General features: G+C 39.5%; 1 protein-coding gene across 1 annotated transcript in view; it reads left to right on the forward strand.

The window, feature by feature from the left end:
* Nucleotides 1-309: 309 nt before the first annotated feature.
* LOC134802476 (intersectin-2) overlaps nucleotides 310-26060 on the forward strand; it is a 37590-nt gene continuing 11839 nt past the window's right edge. The window contains exons 1-19 of the mRNA XM_063775155.1: nucleotides 310-453; nucleotides 3152-3275; nucleotides 4526-4624; nucleotides 5395-5473; nucleotides 5845-6525; nucleotides 7528-7642; nucleotides 8136-8287; nucleotides 9820-9922; nucleotides 10512-10629; nucleotides 12053-12163; nucleotides 13162-13226; nucleotides 14565-14747; nucleotides 15230-15341; nucleotides 16488-16565; nucleotides 17048-17246; nucleotides 18335-18415; nucleotides 19788-19906; nucleotides 20778-20841; nucleotides 21218-21322. Coding sequence (XP_063631225.1) covers nucleotides 3156-3275; nucleotides 4526-4624; nucleotides 5395-5473; nucleotides 5845-6525; nucleotides 7528-7642; nucleotides 8136-8287; nucleotides 9820-9922; nucleotides 10512-10629; nucleotides 12053-12163; nucleotides 13162-13226; nucleotides 14565-14747; nucleotides 15230-15341; nucleotides 16488-16565; nucleotides 17048-17246; nucleotides 18335-18415; nucleotides 19788-19906; nucleotides 20778-20841; nucleotides 21218-21322 — 2584 coding nt within the window. The 5' untranslated portion in view covers nucleotides 310-453; nucleotides 3152-3155. The remainder of the gene's footprint in view (nucleotides 454-3151; nucleotides 3276-4525; nucleotides 4625-5394; nucleotides 5474-5844; nucleotides 6526-7527; nucleotides 7643-8135; nucleotides 8288-9819; nucleotides 9923-10511; nucleotides 10630-12052; nucleotides 12164-13161; nucleotides 13227-14564; nucleotides 14748-15229; nucleotides 15342-16487; nucleotides 16566-17047; nucleotides 17247-18334; nucleotides 18416-19787; nucleotides 19907-20777; nucleotides 20842-21217; nucleotides 21323-26060) is intronic.

The raw sequence follows: 26060 nt of genomic DNA on the forward strand, positions 1-26060 counted from the left end.
ACAAAATAATGGTTAAAATTATTTGTAGTTTTGGGTTTGACAATGATTATATTATTAAAATGCGTTAAAATTAAAAGTTTGGTAGTTGAGCGCAGGTACGTTCGGAAATTGCTATGTATTTTACTGTATTCGTATGTGTGTGCTAGTGCTAAATAAATAAGGTTTAGTATTTCTCTTACACGTATTCACTATTTTCAAAAAAATAACAAAATGAGACTCGACCAAAGCGCTGCCTTTTGCAATAACAGATAAATTATTATTTTTTACAATCACACAACTTATTAACGTTACGCCAATCACCATTTTTGAACGGTACATGATTGTCAATTTTGACAGTTTCATCTCGATCAATACATTCGGGAGACTTCCTGCCTTCTATTTATCCCAATAAATTACGTTTATTAGGAAAAAGGGGCGTTAGAAACACTTTACAACCTCGGCAACACGTACTACGTGAGTATTACCACTGTAATTACTATACAAGCGTCGTGAAATCGATATCATCCGCCGAAGTACTAAGGGAAAGTACTGTACTGTATCTTAATCTTTTAACACCTGTTTAATTAACATGTCTTTCAATTCCCTCATTATTTGCAGTTGGTTACAGCGTATGAAACTTGTTAGCTTTATGTACCATTTTTTGCTCTAATATCTTTTGCCACATTATTTGGGGACACATTAAAATTTCACTTTATCAGATATATTATTAGGTTCCCCTATCTTTGGCATAATATTTTTTGTAATAATTCTATTGTGCATAATAACTTTACGCATAATATACTGTTAGCATAAACTCACTTGGTACTGGATTGTGGCGCATACGTACTCTACGCATAATTTTTATTGATCGAAGTGTCTTTTGGCATAATTTTAATGTCCGAATCGAGACCTGGTATCTGTTTCATTTCGCATAATTTTATTTGTAATAATTTATTTTTGCATAATTCGCCATTAAGCATAAAGTACTACAAGCATAAAATCTTATAGCATAGAAATGTTTTGCATACTTGAAAGAATCATATATGTTGTAGGCCCAATATTTTTTGGCGAAAATTAATTCGCCGAATGTTTCGCAATTCGCAGCTATTATTTCTCATAATTTAATTTCGCCGAATAACAACAGTTTGTTTTCATGTGGTCGCAGTTCTAACCTAACCTAACCCACTTTTCTGGCAACAGTTTGTTTTCGTGGGGTCGCAGTTCTAACCTAACCTAACCCACTTTTCTGGAAACAGTCGTTTTCTTGGGGGTCGCAGTTCTAACCTAACCTAACCCACTTTTCTGGCAACAGTTTGTTTTCGTGGGGTCGCAGTTCTAACCTAACCTAATCCACTTTTCTGGCAACAGTTTGTTTTCGTGGGGTCGCAGTTCTAACCTAACCTAACCCACTTTTCTGACAACAGTTTGTTTTCGTGGGGTCGCAGTTCTAACCTAACCTAACCCACTTTTCTGGCAACAGTTTGTTTTCGTGGGGTCGCAGTTCTAACCTAACCTAACCCACTTTTCTAGCAACAGTTTGTTTTCGTGGGGTCGCAGTTCTAACCTAACCTAACCTACTTTTCTGGCAACAGTTTGTTTTCGTGGGGTCGCAGTTCTCACCTAACCTAACCCACTTTTCTGGCAACAGCTTGTTTTTGTGGGGTCGCAGTTCTAACCTAACCTAACCCACTTTTCAGGCAACAGTTTGTTTTCGTGGGGTCGCAGTTCTAACCTAACCTAACCCACTTTTCTAGCAACAGTTTGTTTTCGTGGGGTCGCAGTTCTAACCTAACCTAAACCACTTTTCTGGCAACAGTTTGTTTTCGTGGGGTCGCAGTTCTCACCTAACCTAACCCACTTTTCTAGCAACAGTTTGTTTTTGTGGGGTCGCAGTTCTAACCTAACCTTACCCACTTTTCTGGCAACAGTTTGTTTCCGTGGGGTCGCAGTTATAACCTAACCTAACCCACTTTTTTTTTGTTGGGCTCCGCATCTGCTCCGGTGCTACGGCAGCAGCCCCTTCGCCCTTGCATAGCAAAGCGCAGGCGCTAATGCTATGTGCTCTGCGCTTTGCTACGGCGGGCGAGGGCTGCTTCCCCTCCGCGTCTCCGGCTTTTTACATACACTCTAGAGGTAGGACAGACAAGACCACGTGGATAGTGGGGTGCTCGGATTCGGATTTTTTTGTGAGCTAAAAATATGTATACATCCAAAATGCCAATAATATGTTCCCACCCAAAGTTTCAAAAATACAATAACATGTTTTTTTTACGAATTATAAATGTAGGCAGAGCTTTTTGTTACGGCTCTGCGTTAATGAGTCAGTCAGCCACATATTTAGGTGCTTTGTGCATTGTTAAATATAAATTAGTCTTGGATTATACAATCTGACGCTTTCTTTAATTTTAACATTCGTCGAAAAACATTCTGCCAAATCTAGCTCATGACAGATGCGTTTTAGATCATACAAGTTATACCAAATAGAAATAATCGAAATACGTTTTCTGCGATGTAAATATTAGCCTAAATCCTATTATGCTAAACAGATTATGCAAATCACATTTCGGACATTTAAACAAACGCTAAATAAAATTATTCGTGTCAAAAGTCGGCCAAAATAATAGTAGTCTATTTAAGATTCGGACTTGCAAACATTCGGCCTATTGCATATTATACAAACGGAAGCTTTCTGCAAATTTAACATTCGTCGAAAAACATTTCTGCCAAATAGGTTATGCCAGATGCGTTTCGGGTCACGGAAGTTATGCCAAATAGACGGAACCCATATTATAGTACACAGTGGGACAAATCCATGAAATTATTAATTTTTACATTACATTGTCAATTTCTCATTCTTAATGTTTTTTCATTATACACATTTTTACATTATCCAATCCAATATGTGTCCAATAATGCTAGTCAGTCAAAACATTATCAAGACAATAATTATTGGTAGTACATTTTATAACAAATACAAGAGTATGTTATTGACTTGGTTATCAATATTTGACATAACCTAAAACTACAAATTCAGAATATATTTATTTCGTAAATTTATATTACAGAGGGGCAGTACAGTGATCCCACACACATACATACCTATTGAGTATTAAATTCAATATAATACTCATTTATTGATCAAAACACGTAATTTGCCTTGTGTTTGCTGCAGCAAAATGGGAGATCCGTGGGTGATACAGCCGCATGAGCACGCAAAGTTTGCAGAGCACTTCCGGAACCTCGGCCCGGCTAATGGGAACCTGAGCGGGGAGCAGGCCAAGCGGTTTATGTTGCAGGTAACATTATAGGACACTCATTATTAGGGTTCCGTACTTAAAGAGTAAAAACGGGACCCTATTTTTAAGACTCCGCTGTCCGCCTGTCAGTCTGCCTGTCACCAGGCTCATGAACAGTGATAGATGTATTTCTGTTGCCGCTATAACAACAAATACTAATAAGTACGGAACTGTCGATGGCCAAGTACGACTCGCATTTGTCCAGTTTTTAGTATCCTCTCTTCTCTTCTTCTTCTTCAGTGTGTGTTCGCCCACCGTTGGGCATATGCCTCTCCGATCTCTCTCCATTTTGAGCGGTTGTTAGTCTTATCCAGACTGGTCCCGCAGTCTCCTTTATGTCATCGGACCAACGGGGGGGTGGTCTGCCTAAAGGATGTTGCTTCAGATCTCATTTTTATAAAAAAACTCAAGTGTTTCCTGATCCAAAAGGCGTTTTATTCGGTCAAGGAATTCCTAGAAGGCTAAGGAATGTTAAATGGAAACCTATTATTATTCCCAACGTATTGGAACGGGATATAACTATTTTATTGACAATCTAAGTATTATTATTTTTCCAATGTTTACAATGATACCTACTTTTAATTGTATATCTCTGACATACCTATTGTATAAAGGGGCCCACTGATTAACAGTCCGCCGGACGGTATCGGCCTATCAGTTGTTCGGAACTGTCAAAATTTTGTTCTAACTGACAGGCCGATACCGTCCGGTGGACTGTTAATCAGTGGGCCCCTTAAATTACGCATCTGTATTCTGTGACAATGTATGATCAATACAAATAAAGAATATGAATACACTTCTTCTGCCTAGTCAGGGTCTCCACTCCAAAACGCATCCTCAGTATCCTTAGTATCCTCTAACACAAGGATATTATGGATATATGTACCCATATCCGCAATATGAAACTTTCAGATCAGTCTATGAAAAGCATACATTGTCACAGACATTCTTACAGAAAACACAAAAAAGGGGTTGTTAACTCTTCATATGCCTTTGTCGAAAATTTGCTACTGACCTGGAGATTGTGAATTACAGTCCAAATTATGTGGTACGTATATGGGACAAGGCATACGAAAGGTTAACTTAAACATGTGTATGTTTGTCTGTCTGCGGCATTGTACCACCCAAACAATAAAGCAAATTGAGTGTTTCTTTATATTGAAAGCCTTTCAACATGGTTCTAAGCTATTTTTGTTGGAAGATTTGGATTTGGATCCTCTTGTATTCAAATTGTTATGATTTTTCGTCAGTCCCAACTGCCGCCACCAGTTCTTGGACAAATATGGTCTTTGGCTGACTGCAATGCTGACGGGAAACTGGACCTCAAGGAATTCTCTATTGCTTGCAAGGTAAATATTAAAAAAAAACCACTAAATTTGTATGTAAAAATATTACTTGTGTGTCTGTTGTAAATAGAACATTTTTACCATGTACTACGAATGTAAAATGAGATTATCACAAATAAATAAAACATTGACTCTAGGAAAAACAATATTAATACAATGCTTAGTATTTGTTTTCACAGAAAAAAACTATTTGGCGTAACATTCCGATTTGTTGACAAAGCTGTATTCCAATTTGAGCCTTATTACTTAATGTAATTTTAGCAGCTAGGGCTTACCAAAGTAATAATCAGAGCTCGAAAAGGGTGAGCTATTTGCCTTATAATATGACGTAAGACATGACAAATTATAAGGTAAATAGCTCACCCTAGCCGACCACTGGTAATAACTGAGCCTTAGGCTTATGAGACATTAGAAAGAGGCTATTAGAAACAGAACAAAAATAATCGACGTAAACCACACTATGAAAAAACTAAAATGGAAGTGGACCGGCCACATGCTCCGAGACAAGAGAAAAATGGTCAAAAGACATCACAACATGGTATCCAAGAGACGGAAAAAGGAATGATGGTAGACAAAAAATGAGATGGGAAGACGAGTTCAGGCAGGTGACCGGATCCTTGTGGAGAAGACATTCTCTGGACAGGGCCGCATGGACGAATATGGCAGAGGCCTATGCCAAGGGCAACCAGACAAAACGTCTGCGGAGAAAGGCTAGTAGTAAGCAGTAATTAAGGATTATGAGAAGTGTTGTTAAGTTAACCTTTTTTTTTCAGATAATCAATTTGAAACTGCATGGTATTGAAGTACCTAAGGTCCTGCCGCCATCTTTGCTGGGATCACTCAGTCCCACAGGTAATTTAACGTAATAATATGTCAGTCAGCTACAGAGATATTTGCATACAAATTTCTACGCAAGGGATCAAATATCTTTGAAGCTGAATGTGTATATTAAGTGTGCACCACTCTCTAGAGCAACTACGCTCACATCTACAGTAATATTATAGATACGCACACTACTACAGTAAGAGTGGTGACTATTGTTGTGTTTTCTTTCCCTGCGTAGGTCTTGGGGAGGATTTTAAAAATAGTTTTATATCTCTAACAGGATAAAGAAACCTTGCACAGATAACTGTTTAACCTTTCGAGCTATGTAAACAAATTGTCCAATATTTGATAGGATTGTCTGTATCAAGGATATAAAACATTTAACCCTTGTTCCACAGGGCCCCCAAAACAAGCGTTCCCAGCTCCAGCGAAGCCCCCAATACCCCCCATGCCTTCAGTCCCCCAACAACCCCTAATCGGGGGTATACCACCACAAGGGGGTATGCCACCACAAGTAGGGGCACAGCAACCAACGCAGTCACTACTGGGTGACTTCGGACAACCATCACGCCCGGCCGGACCTACTGTACCTGACCTCATATCCGGTGTCAAACCTATGGCCCAACCTATGGCACCAGTCATGCCTACGCAACCAGTTATGCCAACACAACCGATCATGCCAGCGGCGCCTCTGATCCTAAGTCAACCCATGGCCGCTCCAATGATACCAACGCAACCAAATCAACCATTGGCGCAACCAATAGTGCCGAATCAACCTTTGGGGCAACCATTAGTGCCAAATCAACCTTTGGCACAACCAATCGGGCAACCAATAATACCAAACCCACCTATGGGGCAACCAATGATACCCAACCAAGGAATGGCCCAGCCGTTGGTGCCAAATCAACCACTCGCAGCGCCATTGATATCATCCCCACCCCAGGCTCTGATATCGGGGACGACCATGGGCTCGTTGGTTAGCAGCCCGCCGAAGCCGGTGAACACGGTCGCGGGTTCAATCCAGCCTGTTACCAGCACGCCCATTGCGGCTATTAAGCCTGAAGAGACTTCTAAGCCAGGTGAGAATTTTGTAATTTTTTTACAATCTTAATTTGCATCTGTTTTTATAGTTCGTTTTTTTTTAGCATGAGAAATAAGGTAAGCGATCTTGAAAAGTCTTTTAATTGAAAAACGCTTTTTAAAAATCAGTAACTATTACTTATGAAAGTATAATAGAAGAATATAAATGATCGTATTAGATTCATAAGTGTTACATATTTGCCGTGACTTATTTTTAAAACGTGTTTAAAAAAAGACACATCAAGATTGTTTCTTATTTCTAATGCTAAAAAAACGAACTATAATATACTAAATTGCTTGAGACAAATAATGATTTTTGCGTGGCTATTTCTCTAAGCTAAGCAAATATTGGTTGATTAGAGTAAGGTAGGATTGTAATATTTATTCTATTTCATTTCTATTCCATTTAGATAGATAGATAGATAGCATCTTTATTTGGTATTAATTAAACACTATCCATTACATAATAAAAATTTGTTACATAAAATTATAATAAATTAAAATTGTACATGTTAATAAATATTTAATAAATTATTCCAATCCACGTAAAAAATTAATCACAACAATTTTAAAAAGAAGTCTACACACAAAGGCTTCTTTTTAAATTTGATTTGACAGCATTTGATGAGAAAATAAACAGTTGAATTGAAATTGACAGTTAGAGATACTTAAATAAATTAAAAACTAAATTAAATGATAATACTAAAAATATAAATAACGCAGAAATAAACGAATAAAAGACGTTTATTCAAATAGTTTGAACATGTACATAATAAAAGTACACAATAATGCTTACAAACTAATTGAAAAGGGTGGCTCAGCAAGTAGCTGTTCCAGAAGGCCTAAATTGAATTATATAAAAACAATTGACATAGAAGGGTTTTAGTTTCTGTGTACAGTGGCGTTCAAAAGTGCATGGATATATGTTGCCTTAATATTACGGTTGAACCATCTCCATGCCCTTTTGAACGCCAGTGTACATATTTTTTTTTTGTCTTTAGCATCATTGGCAGGTTCAGCGCACGTCTCGGCCGTCACAAGTCCCGTGGAGCCGCTTGGCGTCATGAGTCCGCCTGCCGTCGCGGAGTGGGGCATCCCGCAGCCGCAGAAGCTGAAGTAAGTCATATAAGTACAACATGTAGTCTGGGTCACTAGTAGGCTGGTATCTTCATGGTGCCGCTCGGCGTCATGAGCCCGCCTGTGCGCCGGCACGGGATTAACTAATCATAAACCTAAACTAAAGAATGATGATGATGCTGATCATTCCCTTGATATCCACTGTTGAAGAGTTGAATAGCTTACTAATAGGGTATTTGACTGTATTTAAAATAAATTATTTGACATCATGCACGACATAACGCACCAGAAGATTAATAGAGAAACGTAGACAGCAGCTATTTTTAGACACAAATTTTATTTTAAAACCCTTATAATGAGTAGGTAATTTGACCGTGACGTCACATGCCAGTGTTTCGTATAAATTCCATAGTAGCAACATCGTTTTGACAGTTAAAAAAATAAACTGTAAACTGTAGTAGTCAAATACCCAATTGCAGAGTTTTCATAGCTCTATATATGCTAAACCTATTCATTTGTTTATTTTTCTCAGGTATACCCAACTCTTCAATGCAACGGATCTGCAGAAATCCGGCTGGGTGTCAGGAGCTCGTGCGCGCTCCATCATGCTGCAATCGCGGCTGCCGCAAGCGGCTCTGGCCCAGATATGGGCATTGGCGGATTTGGACTCAGACGGCCGGCTCGGTAAGAAGAAATAACAACTTTACCGCCTTGTTTATATGGTTCAAATTCGAACAGCCTTTATGAATAGCGGCTGCGATGGCCGGCTAGGTAAGGAAGAGTCCATTTAAAAAGCAACTGTACTACATTGTCTATAAGGTTTATATTAGAGATCCGGCTGGGTGTCCGGAGCTCGCGCGCGCTCCATCATGCTTCAATCTCGTTTACCTCAGGCTGCTCTGGCCCAGATATGGGCGTTGGGTGATTTGGACTCAGACGGCCGGCTCGTTAAGAAGAAATAACAACTTTACCGCCTTGTTTATATGGTTCAAACTCAAACTATAGGCCCTGTGAATAGCTCCATGCTTCAATCTCGTTTGCCTCAGGCTGCTCTGGCCCAGATATGGGCGTTAGCGGATTTGGCCTCAGACGGCCGGCTCGGTAAGAAGAAATAACAACTTTACCGCCTTGTTTATATGGTTCAAACTCAAACGATAGACCCTGGGAAAAGCTCCATGCTTCAATCTCGTTTGCCTCAGGCTGCTCTGGCCCAGATATGGGCGTTGGGTGATTTGGACTCAGACGGCCGGCTCGGTAAGAAGAATTAACAACTTTACCGCCTAGTTTATACGATTCAAACTCAAACGATAGACCCTGGGAAAAGCTCCATGCTTCAATCTCGTTTGCCTCAGGCTGCTCTGGCCCAGATATGGGCATTAGCGGATTTGGACTCAGACAGCCGGCTCGGTAAGAAGGATTAACAACTTTACCACCTTGTTTATATGGTTCAAACTCAAACGATAGACCCTGTGAAAAGCGGCTCGGATGGCCGGCTCGGTAAAGAAGATCCCATTTAAAAAGCAACTTTACTGCTTTGTGTATACGGTTTATATTTGAAATCCGGTTAAGTGTCTAGAGCTTGGATTATTTGCTTGCAGCATCGAAAGCGTGTAACAAATGAAATATTTCATGTCAGTTTGTTTATATATGTGACGTTTTGAACCAAAAGGGTACATTGTCGGTTGTCAATAAGATTGATTTCAAATTGAAGCTATATGGAAATAGTGCCTTATTGAACGACAATAAGTACCCTTTTGGTTGAGAATGGCACATATCATATCATCCTAAGGCCCGGCCATACAAATGCAAAACCCAACATTTACCAATGAAATGTGAACCTATAGTGCAGGTAATAGGGTTGATTATTATTTGTTTGAAAATTTAACGAAACAAAAGAAATGCAACTCTTTTCCAATTGAATATGGTTTAAATTTCATCGAACTGAAATAGTACTGTAGGTACAGAATAAGTAATAGTATTATCATACAGAACGGCCACACACCGCCCCGCCCCGACTCGCACTACCTCGCCCCGCGACTGGCCGCGACATGAATCTGGCGGACTTCTGGCGTCCTCTCAGTAAAGCGACTTACCCACACATACACAATGACGCGTGTACAGACGTGCCGCGCACACATAACGCAAATGATTTTTGATGTATGGCGTGTCCGCCCTGTGCTATAGGTATCCTTAGGAGGATATTTGTTTATTCCCAGGTTGTGAAGAGTTCGTGCTGGCCATGTATCTGTGTGAAAAAGCTACTCAGGGCGAGCCGGTGCCCGCCAAGCTGCCGCCCGAACTGATCCCGCCTACGTTCAGGTAACAAACATGGAAGTTTTATAAACTGAAATAGATATACAACACTTTAAACTAGTGATGCCACGAATATTCGGCAACTATTCGGTATTCGACCGACTATCGCCTACTATTCGGCCTAATACCGAATATCTGTTGCACCTACCTAAAGAGAAAAATTACACAGTAAAAATAACCAAAAACTAGGTATATTTATTATTTAACTTGTTAAATACGAAGACCCTTTTCTGAGCATTTGTTGATTACAAAATATATGTTTTTATCATGGGTCTGATTCGATTGACTCTAACTACATTCGTTAATTCGGTTCCACAAAAAATATATCTTAGCAAACGTTGTGCTTTGCTGGCGAATAGTTTCCATAATAATAATTGTGATATAGGGTAGGGGCAACCCTATATGTGATATAGGGTCGCTCCTAGAGCTATGGTTAATATTAATACATCAAATTATGTAAAAATATTTTCTATAATGTTAATAGCCAGAGAGGAAAAGGGAAATTACGTTTGTATAGAGAAGCGGCTGTATTTTCCTCTAAATATCACTGAAATTTTCTTCGAGATTCAATAAAAATATCCTATTTTATTACCAGACGTCAGTCCGTGACCAGTATCACCAGTAACCAGTCTTATGAGGAGCGTCGCAGGGAGAATATGGCACGTGGACAGGCTGAGTTAGAGCGAAGACGCGAACATTTGGAAAAAGAAAAGGTACCTATATAAATATGAGGGTAAAATTACTTTTAAAACAGGCTTCTTCCCTAGCAATAAGAAATACACTGCTTAAAACTAGTGGCTCTGTGAGCTGTAGACCTAGCGATAAGATTAATTCATAAATAAATAAATATTATTGGACATTTTTTTTTACACAAATTAACTAAGCCCCACGGTAAGCTCAAGAAGGCTTGTGTTGTGGGTACTCGGACAACGATATATATAATATATAAATACTTAAATACATAGAAAACAACCATGACTCAGGAACAAATATATGTATCATCATTCATCATACATATAAATGCCCTTACCATAGGCGTGTCAGTACACTAGGCCAGACCGGAGAAAAAACTTAGTTCTTTGAGTCATTATCACAGCGTACTCGCGATGGTCTTAAGTGCCATAGACTCTGCTGGCACTTGAAGTCCTTTTTGCCAATTTCTACCATTTCGACCATTTTCCAAAAAACGAAACGACAGAATAATTATATCTAACTACCAAACCTGCTCACACAATTTCACGAGAATCGGTTGAGAATTACGACCTGCATATGAGAACAGCTGGACATACAAGCATTTTTGACCAAGCTGAAACGGAGAGCTTCGCTAAAGCTCGATCAATGAGGGTAAAATTACTTTTAAAACAAGCTTCTTTCTCAATAAAAAATAAACTGCTTAAAATAACAATGCCTGTACCAAAAAAGTTAAGCTATACTACCTATGGATCTATTGTTTCCCAAAAAGTTTTAAGTCATAATGTTATATTATATTGTTTGTCCGCATTTTCATTAGTCATAATTTATTTGGATCATAAACGCGTAACTTTTCGGGATTGCCATAAAATAAACCTAACCTATCTATAGGATAACTTTACGAAAATCCTGAAACGTTAACAGTTTCAGTTTTAGGACTATAATATGACAAATAATACCCCACTATCTAGACATAAATGTTTTTCTTCCAAATTTCACAAAAACCCTCATTTTTTTCACGCTCAACAGGAAGCAGAGGTAAGTAAAATACAGTGTTTTAATATTCAAGAACACGATTCGATTGAAAGAATGTATTTTCGAACAAATTTGCAATCAATGCGAACTCATTTTCTAAATACTTATGGCTTTCCAATACAGAAGGGTCATTATTCTTCAAGTGCAATAAGGACCATGTTATCTGAAATCCCAACAGAAATTCTGATAGAATGGTCTTTATTGCACGAAGCATAAGGACCCTTCTCTAATGGAAAGCCACATTTAATTGTATATAGTGCGACATAAAATAGTAGTAATAAAATAAAAGGAAACTAAAAAAGTTCAATACTAAATTATTGCCTGTTAAAGTGTGACAGTTAAATAGGAAGTGGCGCCCTCATTTATTTTCTACTATTTCTTGTCGGACTATAATCTTCCTTGGTTTCCCAGGCTGAGCGAGAGCGTAAGGAAAGGGAGGAGGCAGAGAAAAAAGAAAAGATAAGATTGGAGGCGCAGAAGAAGGAACAAGAGGAACTGATGAGGAAACAGAAGGAAGAACTGGTGGGTTTATATTTCACGCTTTTTAAGGTTTCGTACCCAAAGGGTAAAAACGGGACCCTATTACTAAGACTCCACTGTCCGTCTGTCTGTCAGTCACCAGGCTGTATCTCATGAACCGTGATAGCTAGACAGTTGAAATTTTCACAGAAGATGTATTTCTTTTGCCGCTATAACAATAAATACTAAAAAGTACGGAACCCTCGGTGGGCGAGTACACTCGCACTTGTCCGGTTTTTCTCTTTTAAACTGTACTTTTCCGTAGACTAATAATACATAGACGGCTAAACCCATTGACTCGCTTCTAACACAAATACTGCTTATTGTCGTCAAGTAGCGGATTATTAGTACCGCTACTTGACACTAGATGTCACGAGTGTCGCGATAAACGAAAAGTCCAATGTTTAACAACTTTCAACTTAATATTATAACCGGAACTCTATTTTCAACTCCTTCCGCTTGTAATAATACTTCTCGGGGCAGAGGTATACGGTTGGAGCCGGTAAAGGTTTATTTGACGTTCATAAGCGCATTGTAATATGCCTACTTGAATAAACTATTTTTTATCTTATCTTATCTTATCTTATAGTATTAATAGTTGTAAATTGTTGAGTAATACACTTCGTTTGTTGCGATAACCTGGTAGACAATGCCTCATGGCATTAAGTTCGCATTTTGTACACTATGTTTTTCTTTTGTGCAAAAAAGTGTATATATATGTAAATAAATAAACATTATATTTACAACTTCTAAACATAAAATTATAGATATAATAAGAATAATATATTGAGAAAATCTTAAACCTTAAAAACCAATAAAAGGAATGTGGTTGCAAAAGTGTTTTACTGATTTACATTCAGGAGCAGAAGTTGCTAAGCGGGCGTGGTGTTCAAAATTACCTTGACACGCTCTTATTCTCTTAAGAATAAAGTCGCGTTAAGATTATTTTGAACACCTCGCCCGCTTAGCAACTTCTGCTGCTGACTGTATTTATTTTATAGGAAAAACGTGAGGCGGCAAGGAAAGAGATGGAGAGGCAATGCCAGCTAGAATGGGAGAAGAAGAGGTATATTCACATACATACGTATAATTACATTGAATACGAATTTTATTGCTTGTGTCGTTGTGAATGGAGGTTGTGAATAATCCATTACAAATTACAATATACAATGTTTCCTTTTTCTTGGCAATGTATCTTACAAGATACATCATTTTACACCCTCTTTTTGTAATTTTTCTAAGAGCATTTTTTTTTGCTCTATCAGGCGCGGTTTGAAATCACGATTTTCCTATATTTGTCAAGAAAATGGTTAACACATTCACTGCCCCCGACGCACATGTGCGTTCACCGTCATACAAGTTTGTCCCTAGGCCACGCCCCCTGGCAGTGAATGCGTTAAGATAAAACATAACCTTAAATAAATTATTGAACTAGGAATATCTGTCTGCTAACATAGTTATAAAATCCCTACAAACGTCCTACGCCGAGTCAGACGACGCAACGGAGCCACGCCGTTACGTCGTCGCCCAAATCTAATGTTTAATTTGTGTTTGGTTTATATTTGTAGTTATTTTTGTTGTTTTCTTGTATTCTTATTTTGTAGTTTCACAGTGCCTTCGTTTTTAGGGTTCCGTACCCAAAGGGTAAAACGGTACCCTATTACTAAGACTTCGCTGTCCGTCTGTCACCAGGCTGTATCTCACGAACCGTGATACCTAGACAGTTGAAATTTTCACAGATGATGTATTTCTGTTGCCGCTATAACAACAAATACTAAAAACAGAATAAAATAAAGATTTAAATGGGACTCCCATACAACAAACGTGATTTTTGACCAAAGTTAAGCAACGTCGGGAGTGGTCAGTACTTGGATGGGTGACCGTTTTTTTTGCTTTTTTTTTTGTTTTTTTTTTATATATGGGGCTGTCCATAAATTACGTCATCGATTTTTGACGATTTTTGACCCCCCCCCCCCTATAATCATCCAAAAATCATGCTTCAAATGACCCCATTTCCTCCTACTTCATGCTACCGTCATCCGATGTCCAGACCCCCCCCCCCTAATTTGAAATGACGTAATTTATGAATAGCCCCTATGGTACGGAACCCTTCGTGCGCGTGTCCGACTCGCACTTGCCCGATTTTTACTGTAATGCTGTGTCACTTATTTGAGTAATAAATAAAAATAAATAAATAAAAAAACCCGATTGCAGCAAATATTTCACACTGGATAATAAATAAACACCGGAGGTGTTGAATTTTTCAATTTTGCCTTTATTTCTAGAAATAGAATATAACGTATCTGTGTAGTTTCCATCATACAATTTTATCTTAGAGATTTTTGTTAAAGAGTTCCACATTAGTATATTTTATTCTAATTATTCTATATTTTTTTCCTTCTAGAACACGGGAACTCGAAGCTCTTCGCACCGAAGAGCAAACCAAAGTCCTGAGCCTCAAGGCCAAGAGCCAAGCTCTAACAGCAGAGCTGAGCACTGTCGCCACTAAAGCTGGCAACTTGGCGAAGGATATACGCAGCAGTCGGACTGCTGTCGCTGCTGCTAAATGTACTATCGATGGCATGAGGTGAGTGAAGAATTTGAGAACTCAAGGCTAAGAGCCAAGCTCTATCAGCAGAGCTGAGCACTGTTGTCACCAAAGCCGTCAGAGGGGGTGGTGCGGGGAAGTGGGCCGGGAGGAAACGGCCAACTTGAAGCGAACTGGTAGTTCTTGGGTTAAAGTTTTGAAAGAAAAGGGGGGTTTTTTAACTAAAAGAAATGGTCAGGAAAAAGTTTTGAAAGAGGGGGAGGGTTTTCTTACAATAAACTTAGTCGGATAAATGTTTTTTAAACTTGTTTTAATCTAGATTTATAGTAATTTTAATGTATTTATTATTGTTACATATGAGTGTGTTGTTTGTTTGTAAATAATTTTATGTAAATTATGATCCTATTTGGTCGAAATATAAATGATTTAAATAATTGTTTTTTTTTTCAATTTTGTTCATATATTTCCAGTTGTACAGCAATAATAATAATAATTTAATTTAATTATAATTATATTTGCAGGTCGGACCGCGACTCGAGCATGGCCGAAATGCAGCAGCTTAAAGCGCGAGTGAAAGAACTGAACGCGAAGCAGATTGCCCTTAACAAAGAGAAGGCGGAACTCGATGCCAAGGTAAGCTGTTTAAGACTTTGTGGTGCTTTATAGCAAAAGCGCTGGTGGCCTAGCGGTAAGAGCGTGCGACTATCAATCCGGGAGGTCGCGGGTTCAAACCCCGGCTCGTACCAATGAGTTTTTCGTAACTTATGTACGAAATATCATTTGATATTTACCAGTTGTTATCGGTAAAGGAAAACATCGTGAGGAAGCCGGACTAATCCCAATAAGGCCTAGTTTCCCCTCTGGGCTGGAAGGTCAGATGGCAGTCGCTTTCGTAAAAACTAGTGTCTACGTCAAATCATGGGATTAGTTGTCAAGCGGACCCCAGGCTCCCATGAGCCGTGGCAAAATGCCGGAAAAACGCGAGGAAGATTATTTATATGCCAACGCCGAAAACGCAAAATAAAATCCGCTGCCTCATACGTTTCGGCGTTTTCTTAAAACAAAAACAATTAGTTGATGAGTTCGAACAGAAATAAAATTAAGTATTTTTAGAAACAGGTAGCTAATAATAAGTTATTTATTTGGCTGTTAACAGCCACTGGGTAGAAAGCGGCGCACACCTCTCGACACCCCTGAGCCGCTCACACCGGTGTTGCCCTTGAGCCATCCTAGATGTCGCTTTTTGTGGGGGCCCGTCTTGTGAGGGCGAGTCACCGTCTGCCGGAAATAAAATTGCATACCGTTTTATTAGGCAGGCGTCCGGTTTTTTACCCCATAGCTCAGTTCTTAGTCCATCGCTTTCACCCAATAACCTAGTTCATTTTAGATACCATCAACTCTCAATAGCCTTTACACCCTGGCGGGTGCTGCCTCTGCTTGCGCCCCATGACACGGGTAAGGGCAGCATCCGCTCGGTGTACCCCTTACAATTCATTAAAGTGTCGAAAGGGCCTCTACGTGTTGGCTTCGGCTCCGCGCACGCCTCTCAAAGGTCCGGAAGACCATTGTTCCGTGATGGGAAAGACAAGTTATTTATAATAGTGCGTTCTATACCCTCGTTCGTGATATTTTTTTCTATCGAGCGAATTTCGAATCGATGCAGTTAATAAAGAAAGGCGTCAAGATTGCTATTCATATATTTTGACAACCTTTTTACTTAGTATTACCTATGATCTAAAAAAGCACTTTAGAGGTATTTAAGAGTTGATTTGTTTTCAGGCTAAGGCGTCAGAGGGCGCTGGGGAAGACGGCAAGCTGAGCATGATGGAGGTCACCTTGAAACAACTACGAGATAAGGTACGAGTATGCTAAGATATATCCAGCCAAGATTGACGACCGGTCTGGCCTAGTGGATAGTGACTCTGGCTGCGAAGCCGATGGTCCTGGGTTCGAATCCCAGTAAGGGCATTTATTTGTGTGATGAACACTAATATTTGTTCCTGAGTCATGGGTGTTTTCTATGTATTTATCTATATAAGTATGTATATCGTCGCCTAGCACCCATAGTACAAGCTTTGCTTAGTTTGGGGCTAGGTTGATCTGTGTAAGATGTCCTCTAATATTTCTTTATTTTTATTTTAAACTCAAAAACGACTAAACGGATTTTCATGCGGTTTTCATCTATCAATAGAGTGATTCTTGAGGAAGGTTTAGGTGTATAGTTTGTTAAAGTTTTGTGTAACCCGTGCCAAGCCGGGGCGGGTCGTTAACAATATTACGAACCGAAGTTATTTCTAAAATTATATTCGACATTACCCCAAATACCGTTTCCAATTCAGGTCGAAGCGGCAAAAGCGATAGTGGAAAGCAAGAAGACCGACCTTGACACCAACCAGACACAGCTGTCAGAGTTGACAGCGAGGGTGACAGAGCTCGGTGACAAGTGTCAGAAGGTCTGGCAGCTGTACGAGGAGAAACGGCAGGAGTACCTGGAACGGAAGACCACAGCACCTGCTGAGAGCGCCTGGGGTGCTGCTGGTAAGACTCTTTAAGAATTATGGTCTCCTGGTACTTTTTGGGCAAACAGTTAGGCGTTTTGATGGATTTTGATAATGTTTTTCGTCGATCGGTGAAGTTATGGGATCGATATTAACTTGTACTCTTTCTTACACGCACACTTTCCTCTTCTTTTTATTAAAAATCATCATTTTCCATAAACAGTTTTTAAGACGCCTAAGTAAAATCACACAGCAAATTGTCGCTATTTGCCATGAAAACTTAACAAGCCACAGCTGTCAGAGACAGCGAGAGTGACAGAGCTCGGTGACAAGTGTCAGAAGGTCTGGCAGCTGTACGAGGAGAAACGCCAGGAGTACCTGGAACGGAAGACACACAGCGCCCGCCGAGAGCGCCTGGGGTGCTGATGGTAAGGCTCTTATGGTCGCCTGGTACTTTTTGGGCAAACTCGGTTGAGGATTTTGGTGGATTCTGACAGTGTTTCACGTCGATTGGTGTGGACAACCACACTGAGACTGTTATTAGCGTCTGCTAATAAGCAATATTTTTCTTACATGCCTGTTTACTCCTTCTTTTTATTAATAATCATCATTTATGAAAGTTTAAAGTGTCAGACAAGTGCCTCAAGGTCTGGCAGCAGAACAGCAGCATTTATCGGACATAAATTCCTAACACCTTTTTTATAAACACAACAGGTAGAGTCTGTGCGGAATGAGAAGAGTAGTGGAATGTATGGGGCCTTTCCACGACTATGACGACTATTATCTTACTCTCTCTCTCGTCTCTATACTCTAGCACAGCGAGTCAGCGACCTTGTCAGTAGAAAAAAGCGGCTAATTTAAAAAATGTGTTGCTTAACTTCAAACTCGGGTAAATCCCTCTCAGCAAATACCTTACCTATTACCTTTTCATAATACCAAAGTCGCATAATCTGACATGGATTTACCTGAGTTTGAAGTTTAGCGACTCAAATGTAAGCGCGAAGAGTTAACTTCCCATAGAAGGCATAGAATTTTTTTATATCGCGCTATTTTCTACTAACAGGTTGGGTGTGTTAAGTTTCGAACGAGTATTTCCCACAAATCTAATTGGATACTGTTTGGTTACAGAAGCCGACTGGGGCCCGTCGGACGACGCGTGGGGCGAGCCGGCCGCGGAGGCGGCGTGGGGCGACGCGCCTGCCGCTACAGGTACTCATTTTAAACCTCATTTAGACGGTGCGAGAAGTCGCATGCGAGTTTCATTACGTTCGGTCGGTTGAATTGGACGTAACCAACAGTCCGCAATGTAACTAAAATCGCATGCGAGTTCGCGCGCCGTCTAAATCAGCCCTAAACTGATCTTGTTATTTAGTTGCGGCGTTTCTACCTTACATCAGGGGTGCGAAACTCCTCGCTTCGGGCAAACTCGGCTCCGTTCGGCTCAGCATTGCCCTGAGCAATTATTTGGGTTGACACAGCTTGACGTCCCTTTGCGTGCACGACCACAGATAAGATAATGGCTTGAATTTTGACAACCCTAAGTAGCCGAAAGGGGGTGCCATATATTAGAAAGGGATAGCATGATTTGACCCTGAACCGTTGTCAAACTTCGGGTTTGTAGGAAGTGTCCTTTCTGTACGGTAGTACTATTATTTCTTCTGTGGTTGCAGCGTTTCTACCTTACATTCACACTACGTTTTGTCTACATCACTTTAACTTACCTTACTTACTTTTTAGGGTTCCGTACCCAAAGGGTAAAACGGGACCCTATTACTAAGACTTCACTGTCCGTCCGTCCGTCCGTCCGTCCGTCCGTCCGTCTGTGACCAGGCTGTATCTCACGAACCGTGATAGCTAGACAGTTGAAATTTTCACAGATGATGTATTTCTGTTGCCGCTATAACAACAAATACTAAAAACAGAATAAAATAAAGATTTAAATGGGGCTCCCATACAACAAACGTGATTTTTGACCAAAGTTAAGCAACGTCGGGAGTGGTCAGTACTTGGATGGGTGACCGTTTTTTGTTTGTTTTTTTTTTCTTTTTTTTTGCATTATGGTACGGAACCCTTCGTGCGCGAGTCCGACTCGCACTTGCCCGGTTTTTTTGTTAACTTGTGAAGTATGACATAGAATGACGACATTGGAACTTTTTCTTCCCATTTGTCCAGGTGGAAATGTTTACTTCCTACTAGGAATAAGCCGTTTTTCCATCACTAAACCTTATAAAACAACTAGCGACCCGCCCCGGCTTCGCACGGGTTAACAAATTAATTATACACCTAAACCTTCCTCAAGAATTACTCTATTGATAGGTGAAAACCGAATGAACCTCACTACACCTTATAAAGCAAAGTCCCCCGCCGCGTCTGTCTATTTGTGTGTTTGAATGTTCGTGATAAACTCAAAAACGACTGAACGGATTTTCATGGGGTTTTCACCTATACATACAGTGTAGTGTGAGTATTGAGAAAGGTTCGGGCGTATAATTTGTGGGAAATCGGGGCGGGTCGTTAGTATAGGAATAAATGGGCCTATTTCCTTGTTCTATAATATAAAAAATAATTTATTTGTCAACAGCGACCGAGGCAGTGTCATCTACTATTACGTCATCATCATCATCGGCGCCTCGTTGGCGCTGCGTGTACGAGTTCACGGCGCGTACGGTTGACGAGTTGAGTCTCCAATGCGGTGATCTGGTACGTATTCTGTACTAGACTTGGACTAGTGATTGTAAATACTAAACAAAATTTTCGGATTTTTTCTGAATGAAATCCGAAGTTCGGATAAAATCCGGATTTTCGTGTTGTACGACTAAAATGTTTAAAAATTTGGTTATTGTTAATCTTAATGACATCATCATCCTCCTCGCGTTGTCCCGGCATTTTGCCACGGCTCATGGGAGCCTGGGGTCCGCTTGGCAACTAATCTCAAGAATTGGCATAGGCACTAAGTTTTTACGAAATCGACTGCCATCTGACCTTCCAACCCAGAGGGTAAACTAGGCCTTATTGGGATTAGTCCGGTTTCCTCACGATGTTTTCCTTCACCGAAAAGCGACTGTTAAATATCAAATGATATTTCGTACATAAGTTCCAAAAAACTCATTGGTACGAGCCGTGGTTTGAACCCGCGACCTCCGGATTGCAAGTCACACGCTCTTACCGCTAGGCCAGCGCTCCGTGTTAATCTTAATGACAATATCTTATTATTACAAACTTTTATTTAGTTTCACCTGTCCCGTTGTCTGTCTGTCTGTCGGTCTGTAATCAAATCTTGCAAGTTAAATTTGATCCACTGCCCGGTTTCCGATTGAGCTGAAATTTTGCATGCATGTATAAATCGGATGACAATGCAATATTATGGTACCATCGAGCTGATCTGATGATGGAGACAGGAGGTGGCCATAGGAACTCTGTGATGAAACAACGCAACCTAATTGTGTTAGGGGTTTTTAGAATTGTTTCGATGAGTATTAGTTGTCTGTCGTAAGAAAAGTACAGTCAGCGATAAAAGCTTGTACCAAAAATTAAATTTTTGCCAAAAACTTATTTTATTCAAACATTTCAGGTGAGCGAAGCCGTGGCACCGAGGGGCGATGCGGAGCCCGGGTGGCGATGGGGCACCGCTAGAGGTATAGTAAATTTATATTAACTACTCTATTTAACCCGTCGGCCGCCATAGACTTCAACTGACGCGCGCGGCTACAGCCCCAATATCAGTGGGGAGACACTCCTGGCTTCGGCCAAACTCGGCTCCGCTCGGCTCAGCATTGCTCCGAGCAATTATTAGGGTTGACACAACTTGACGTCCCTTTGCGTGCACGACCACAGATGAGATAATGGCTTGAATTTTGACAACCCTAAATAGCCGAAAGGGATAGTGCCATATATTAGAAAGGGACAGAATGTTTCACGATCCTGAACCGCTGTCAAAGTACGGTTTTGTAGGAAGTTTCCTTTCTGTACGGTAGTACAATAGTGTATTGTTTTTATATTCTGTGATTCCAGGTCAATCCGGCTGGTTCCCGGAATCCTACGTGGAGGATATCAACGCGGCGTCAGCGTACGCCACCGAGGTCATTGAACCGCTGGAAACTAAGACTCAGCTCGAAGGTAAACATCTCACTGTACCAGTTAGCAGCAGAAGTTGCTAAGCGGGCGAGGTGTTCAAAATCACCTTGATGCGCTCTTATTCTCTTAACAATAAAGTCGCGTCAAGATCATTTTGAACACCCGGCCCGCTTAGCAATTTCTGCTGCTGACTGTACAAACAGCAATACTCTTAACTGTCCATCGGTGGACGTTATGCCTTTTGTAATAAAGTTTACGAACTGTCAGTTAACAGTGTGGACGATGGTACCAGTCAGAAACTGACTGATCCAATAATCCAATCCAATATTACTATGGACAGGCGTGGCTCACTCCGCGATTTCGTCGCTTTGCAACAGGTAGCCACAAGTACATCCGTCTCACCCCAATTTTGGTGGCTAGCCATAAGCCGCGCGTGGCGCTGTCGCCACCTAGCGGTCATATCTGTCCTAATCGTAACAGACGCGTTTTGTTAGAGAGTGAATTTTCTGTACCTAGCACTTATTTATTCTGTACTATGGAATAATATTAACATCAATAAATTGCTCTGATAATTAGCTTAAGATAATAGGGTAACTAAAACTAACTAACTAAAAATTAATTCTATTCACCTACAAATATAGTGTAGTATAGTATAGGCAGAGAGTATAGAGGGTATAGAGGCGGATTGTCAAAGTAACTTTTGTAGCTGACAATTTAATTTGCTCTCCGTTCACTAGATGACCCTAGTAGTTCTTTTTTGTGGAGTTACGTCCTTTTGGATTTGCGTTTTGCGTTTGGAATTCACATGCGTTCACCACGTTAGCGTAGCTTTTTACCCAGCCAATTATTGACAATTAGTCTTGTCAGATGGCGCTAAGTTTAATATGTGACCAATTACATAGATTATAAAATATAATTTGTTAAATTTGACGTTAGGTACCAAGACATCATGTGTCATTGTCACATTTTGCGAATATCTCATCGAAATGTGCGTACCTATATAAATTGCAAAAATAACCAAATTATACAGTCTGAAGTTGTAAGAACGCACTGCTACCGGCGGCCCCGAAAGCACGGTTTGCTGTGCTAACTTTACCTAACACCAATTCTAGCAATTAGGTAACTACCGAATACTTGAAGCTCTGTAATCAGTCCTATGCATATACATATGCTATTGTGCTTGTAAAGCATAGAAAAATACAGGAAACATTCGATACGAGTATTAACAGTGACCCATACCGTCAGTCTGTCCGTCTGTCTGTCTAATGTCTTTCTATAGTTCGTTTTTACCAAGCTTTTATTAGGTCGACCTGTATGTAACTATGTAATGGAATCTAAGGTAACTAATTTAACCATCTTCCAAGGATCGTAGCGTCATGAAAATTGGCAGCTGTATGTAGTTCTGATGACAATACAATAATATGGTACCGTCGAACCGATCTGATGATGGAGACAGGAGGTGGCCATAGGAACTCTGTGATGAAACAACGCAACCTAATTGTGTTAGGGGTTTTTAGAATTGTCTCGATGAGTATTAGTTGTCTGTCGTAAGAAAAGTACAGTCAGCGATAAAATCTTGTACCAAAAATGCAATTTTTGCCAAAAACTTATTTTAGCATTAGAAATAAGGTAAGCGATCTTGAAAAAAATGTGCTATATGTGTTTGTGTGTTTCAATGTCTGCATTAGTATGCTATTACGCTTGAAGAACATAGAAAAATACAGGAAACATTTGATATTAACAGTGCCCCCACCGTCCGTCTGTTCGTCTATCTGTCACTTATCTATCCATACTAATTATAAAGGAGAAAGTGTGTCTGTCTGTCCGTCTATTACCTCTTTACGCTTAAGCCGCTGAACCTATTGAGTTGAAATTTGGTATAGAGATAGTCCAGGGAAGGACGTAGGATAGTTTTAATGTCGAAAATCATCCCTGAAGAGAGTGCAAAGGGGGGTGAAATTGAAAGAGTTAATGAATCGCCTAATAGTTGAAGTAAGCAATGCGCGAATTGAATGATTGCTATTAGCATTATCCAAGCCAAGCGCTATACTTACTTTAGCCGCTGTCACTAATTCCACGCAGACGAAGTCGCGGAGCAAAAGCTAGTTATATATATGTTTGATGTGTGTATGCATTGAGATAGGTACTAATGTACTTTACTTGCAGGAAGCTTGGTAGCTTGCTTTGTAGAAAAATATAGAAAGCATTCCATATTAACAGCGGCTCCTACCGGCCGTCTGTCTGTCTATATATCTATATGTATGTTTGTCTGTATGTATGCATTGCGATGCTAATGTACTTACAGGTGTAGAAAAATACAGGAAGAATTCGATAATAACAGCGACCCATCCCGTCCGTCTGTCTATCTATATGAATGTTTGCATGTATGCATCGAGATACTAATGTAGGTACTTGCGGATGGAGAAAAACACAGGAATCATTCGATATTAAGTAGTAGTGACCCATCCCGTCCGTCTGACAGGCCCTATACTTACATTACCTATTCGTAGATGATTTTAATGACTGGAATTGTTTTGTGAAGGTCCTAACATTTTAAAGACATGCATGGTAGTTTGGTTGCATTTTTTATACAACGTCGGTGGCAAACAAGCATACGGCCCGCCTGATGGTAAGCAGTCTCTTTAGCAACAAGTATTTTGTCTCGAAAACCACCTATTTGATGAAGTGGGTCTGATGATGAAGACATAATATATGATATACGTACCTACCCAATATATGAATCTTGCCTTATACATATCATATAAATATCACCTTTAAACGAGCAATTCTTGTATAGGTATATATTTATTTATTAAAGTGTCATTTTTAGGGTTCCGTACCCAAAGGGTAAAACGGGACCCTATTACTAAGACTCCGCTGTCCGTCCGTCCGTCCATCCGTCCGTCCGTCCGTCCGTCTGTCTGTCACCAGGCTGTATCTCACGAACCGTGATAGACAGTTGAAATTTTCACAGATGATGTATTTCTGTTGCCGCTATAACAACAAATACTAAAACCAGAATAAAATAAAGATTTAAGTGGGGCTCCCATACAACAAACGTGATTTTTGACCGAAGTTAAGCAACGTCGGGCGGGGTCAGTACTTGAATGGGTGACCGTTTTTTTTTTGCCGTTTTTTGCATTATGGTACGGAACCCTTCGTGCGCGAGTCCGACTCGCACTTGCCCGGTTTTTTATTCTAGAGTCAGTCCATGAAAAGTCTGCAGCGGATTTGATAGCCCACGCAGTGCACGTGTTATTTTAAACGTCAAACTTCTATTAAATTATGACGTATAAATGACACTTGCACTGCGTGGGCTATATATCAAATCCGCTACAGACTATTCTTGGTCCGACTCTATCGCCCCAAATTTTTTGGGCTGTTTTTAGCATCTCGCGTTGCAGAAGAAGTTGTTTAACATCATTTAAGAACATAACGGATCCAATACTTAACTCATTAATTAAGGCTGATATTTGCTTGTAATTTCATACACAATGGAGATCGTCGATTTTGGGCCCGGAGTAAACCATCACGAATATCATATGGTACAGACTATTACAGTAATTATATACGCATTTTATTACTGAAATAAATATAATATTGGGTAAAAATAAAACGGGAATTAGAAATACATAATTAAAATATATTATATTACTTATTCATTTTCGTAAATCAATGTATTATAATTTATATATTAACAAAAGCCTTGCTGTCGTCAACATCTTTATTAGCATTGACATAAAGCTCAACTTCACACAAACCGTGAGGTTTTTTCACTAAGGAGTTATAAAATCTCATTGCAACTATGTATAAGGTGGGTAGCCATAAGTCATAGTTGACATAAGTGCGTTTCGAAACTATTCAAAATATCAGTAGTGTCATTCATTATTTATTGAATATATACCTACTTTAAAATTCTAAATCGACTGTAAAAATGCCTAAAATAAGTAGTTAAGAAATATAGTAATTCGACTTTTTGTTTAGTTACATAGTTTGGAGATTTAAACGAGTTCAGAATACGACGATATGCTACTTTTATTTAACGAAACGCAACCATTTTTTTTAATCTGTCAAATATTTTCAAGTAACGCCAACCTTAAATAAACCTTACTTCATTGAAAGAAGATTTAAAACTGACTGTCACTGACGCGCACTGTGCGGATCCTCAATAGAATAGCGGAAAATATTGACATATTCTCATGTTCTTTGAATGAATTCACAATAGCAGCATTGTATATATTATGTTATAGACGAAATGACATACTTTAGATATTTTTATTAATAGTTACACTATTGTCTTAGGTTTACCTGTAAAAATAGTTGTAAGTGTGGAAATAAAATAAAATAAATAAAATAAAAAATAAAATGGATCTGTTCACTCTCCGTAAAAAAAAAAGAAGTAACAGTGAACTTCCGAACAAGATCAAAATATAACTTTTTATTGAACGCGGATACGTTTTCAGTTTAATTTACATGTCAGACTTTGCCTATTTTCTTTTAAAAAGCCAAAACACTTTTACAGAATAGTGTGAGTAGTATACGCTTTTGTACATAAAAGTTTTTCTTGTCATGATCAAGTTTTTATTGCAGTATTTCTCAAAATTCCCGTTATATTTCGTGATTCTGTTTTTATCATCATAATCTTGCAATTATAACGATTAATTTCCTATATATATATTACATGTATACGTTCAATTTGCGAGGGGGCCCAGCAAACGCCTAAGAAAATCGACGATCTCCTTTAAGGACAGTAGACCTTATTAACCTTATATACGGTAGG

This window comes from Cydia splendana, chromosome 24, assembly GCF_910591565.1.
Source record: "Cydia splendana chromosome 24, ilCydSple1.2, whole genome shotgun sequence".
In the NCBI taxonomy this organism is placed as follows: domain Eukaryota; kingdom Metazoa; phylum Arthropoda; class Insecta; order Lepidoptera; family Tortricidae; genus Cydia; species Cydia splendana.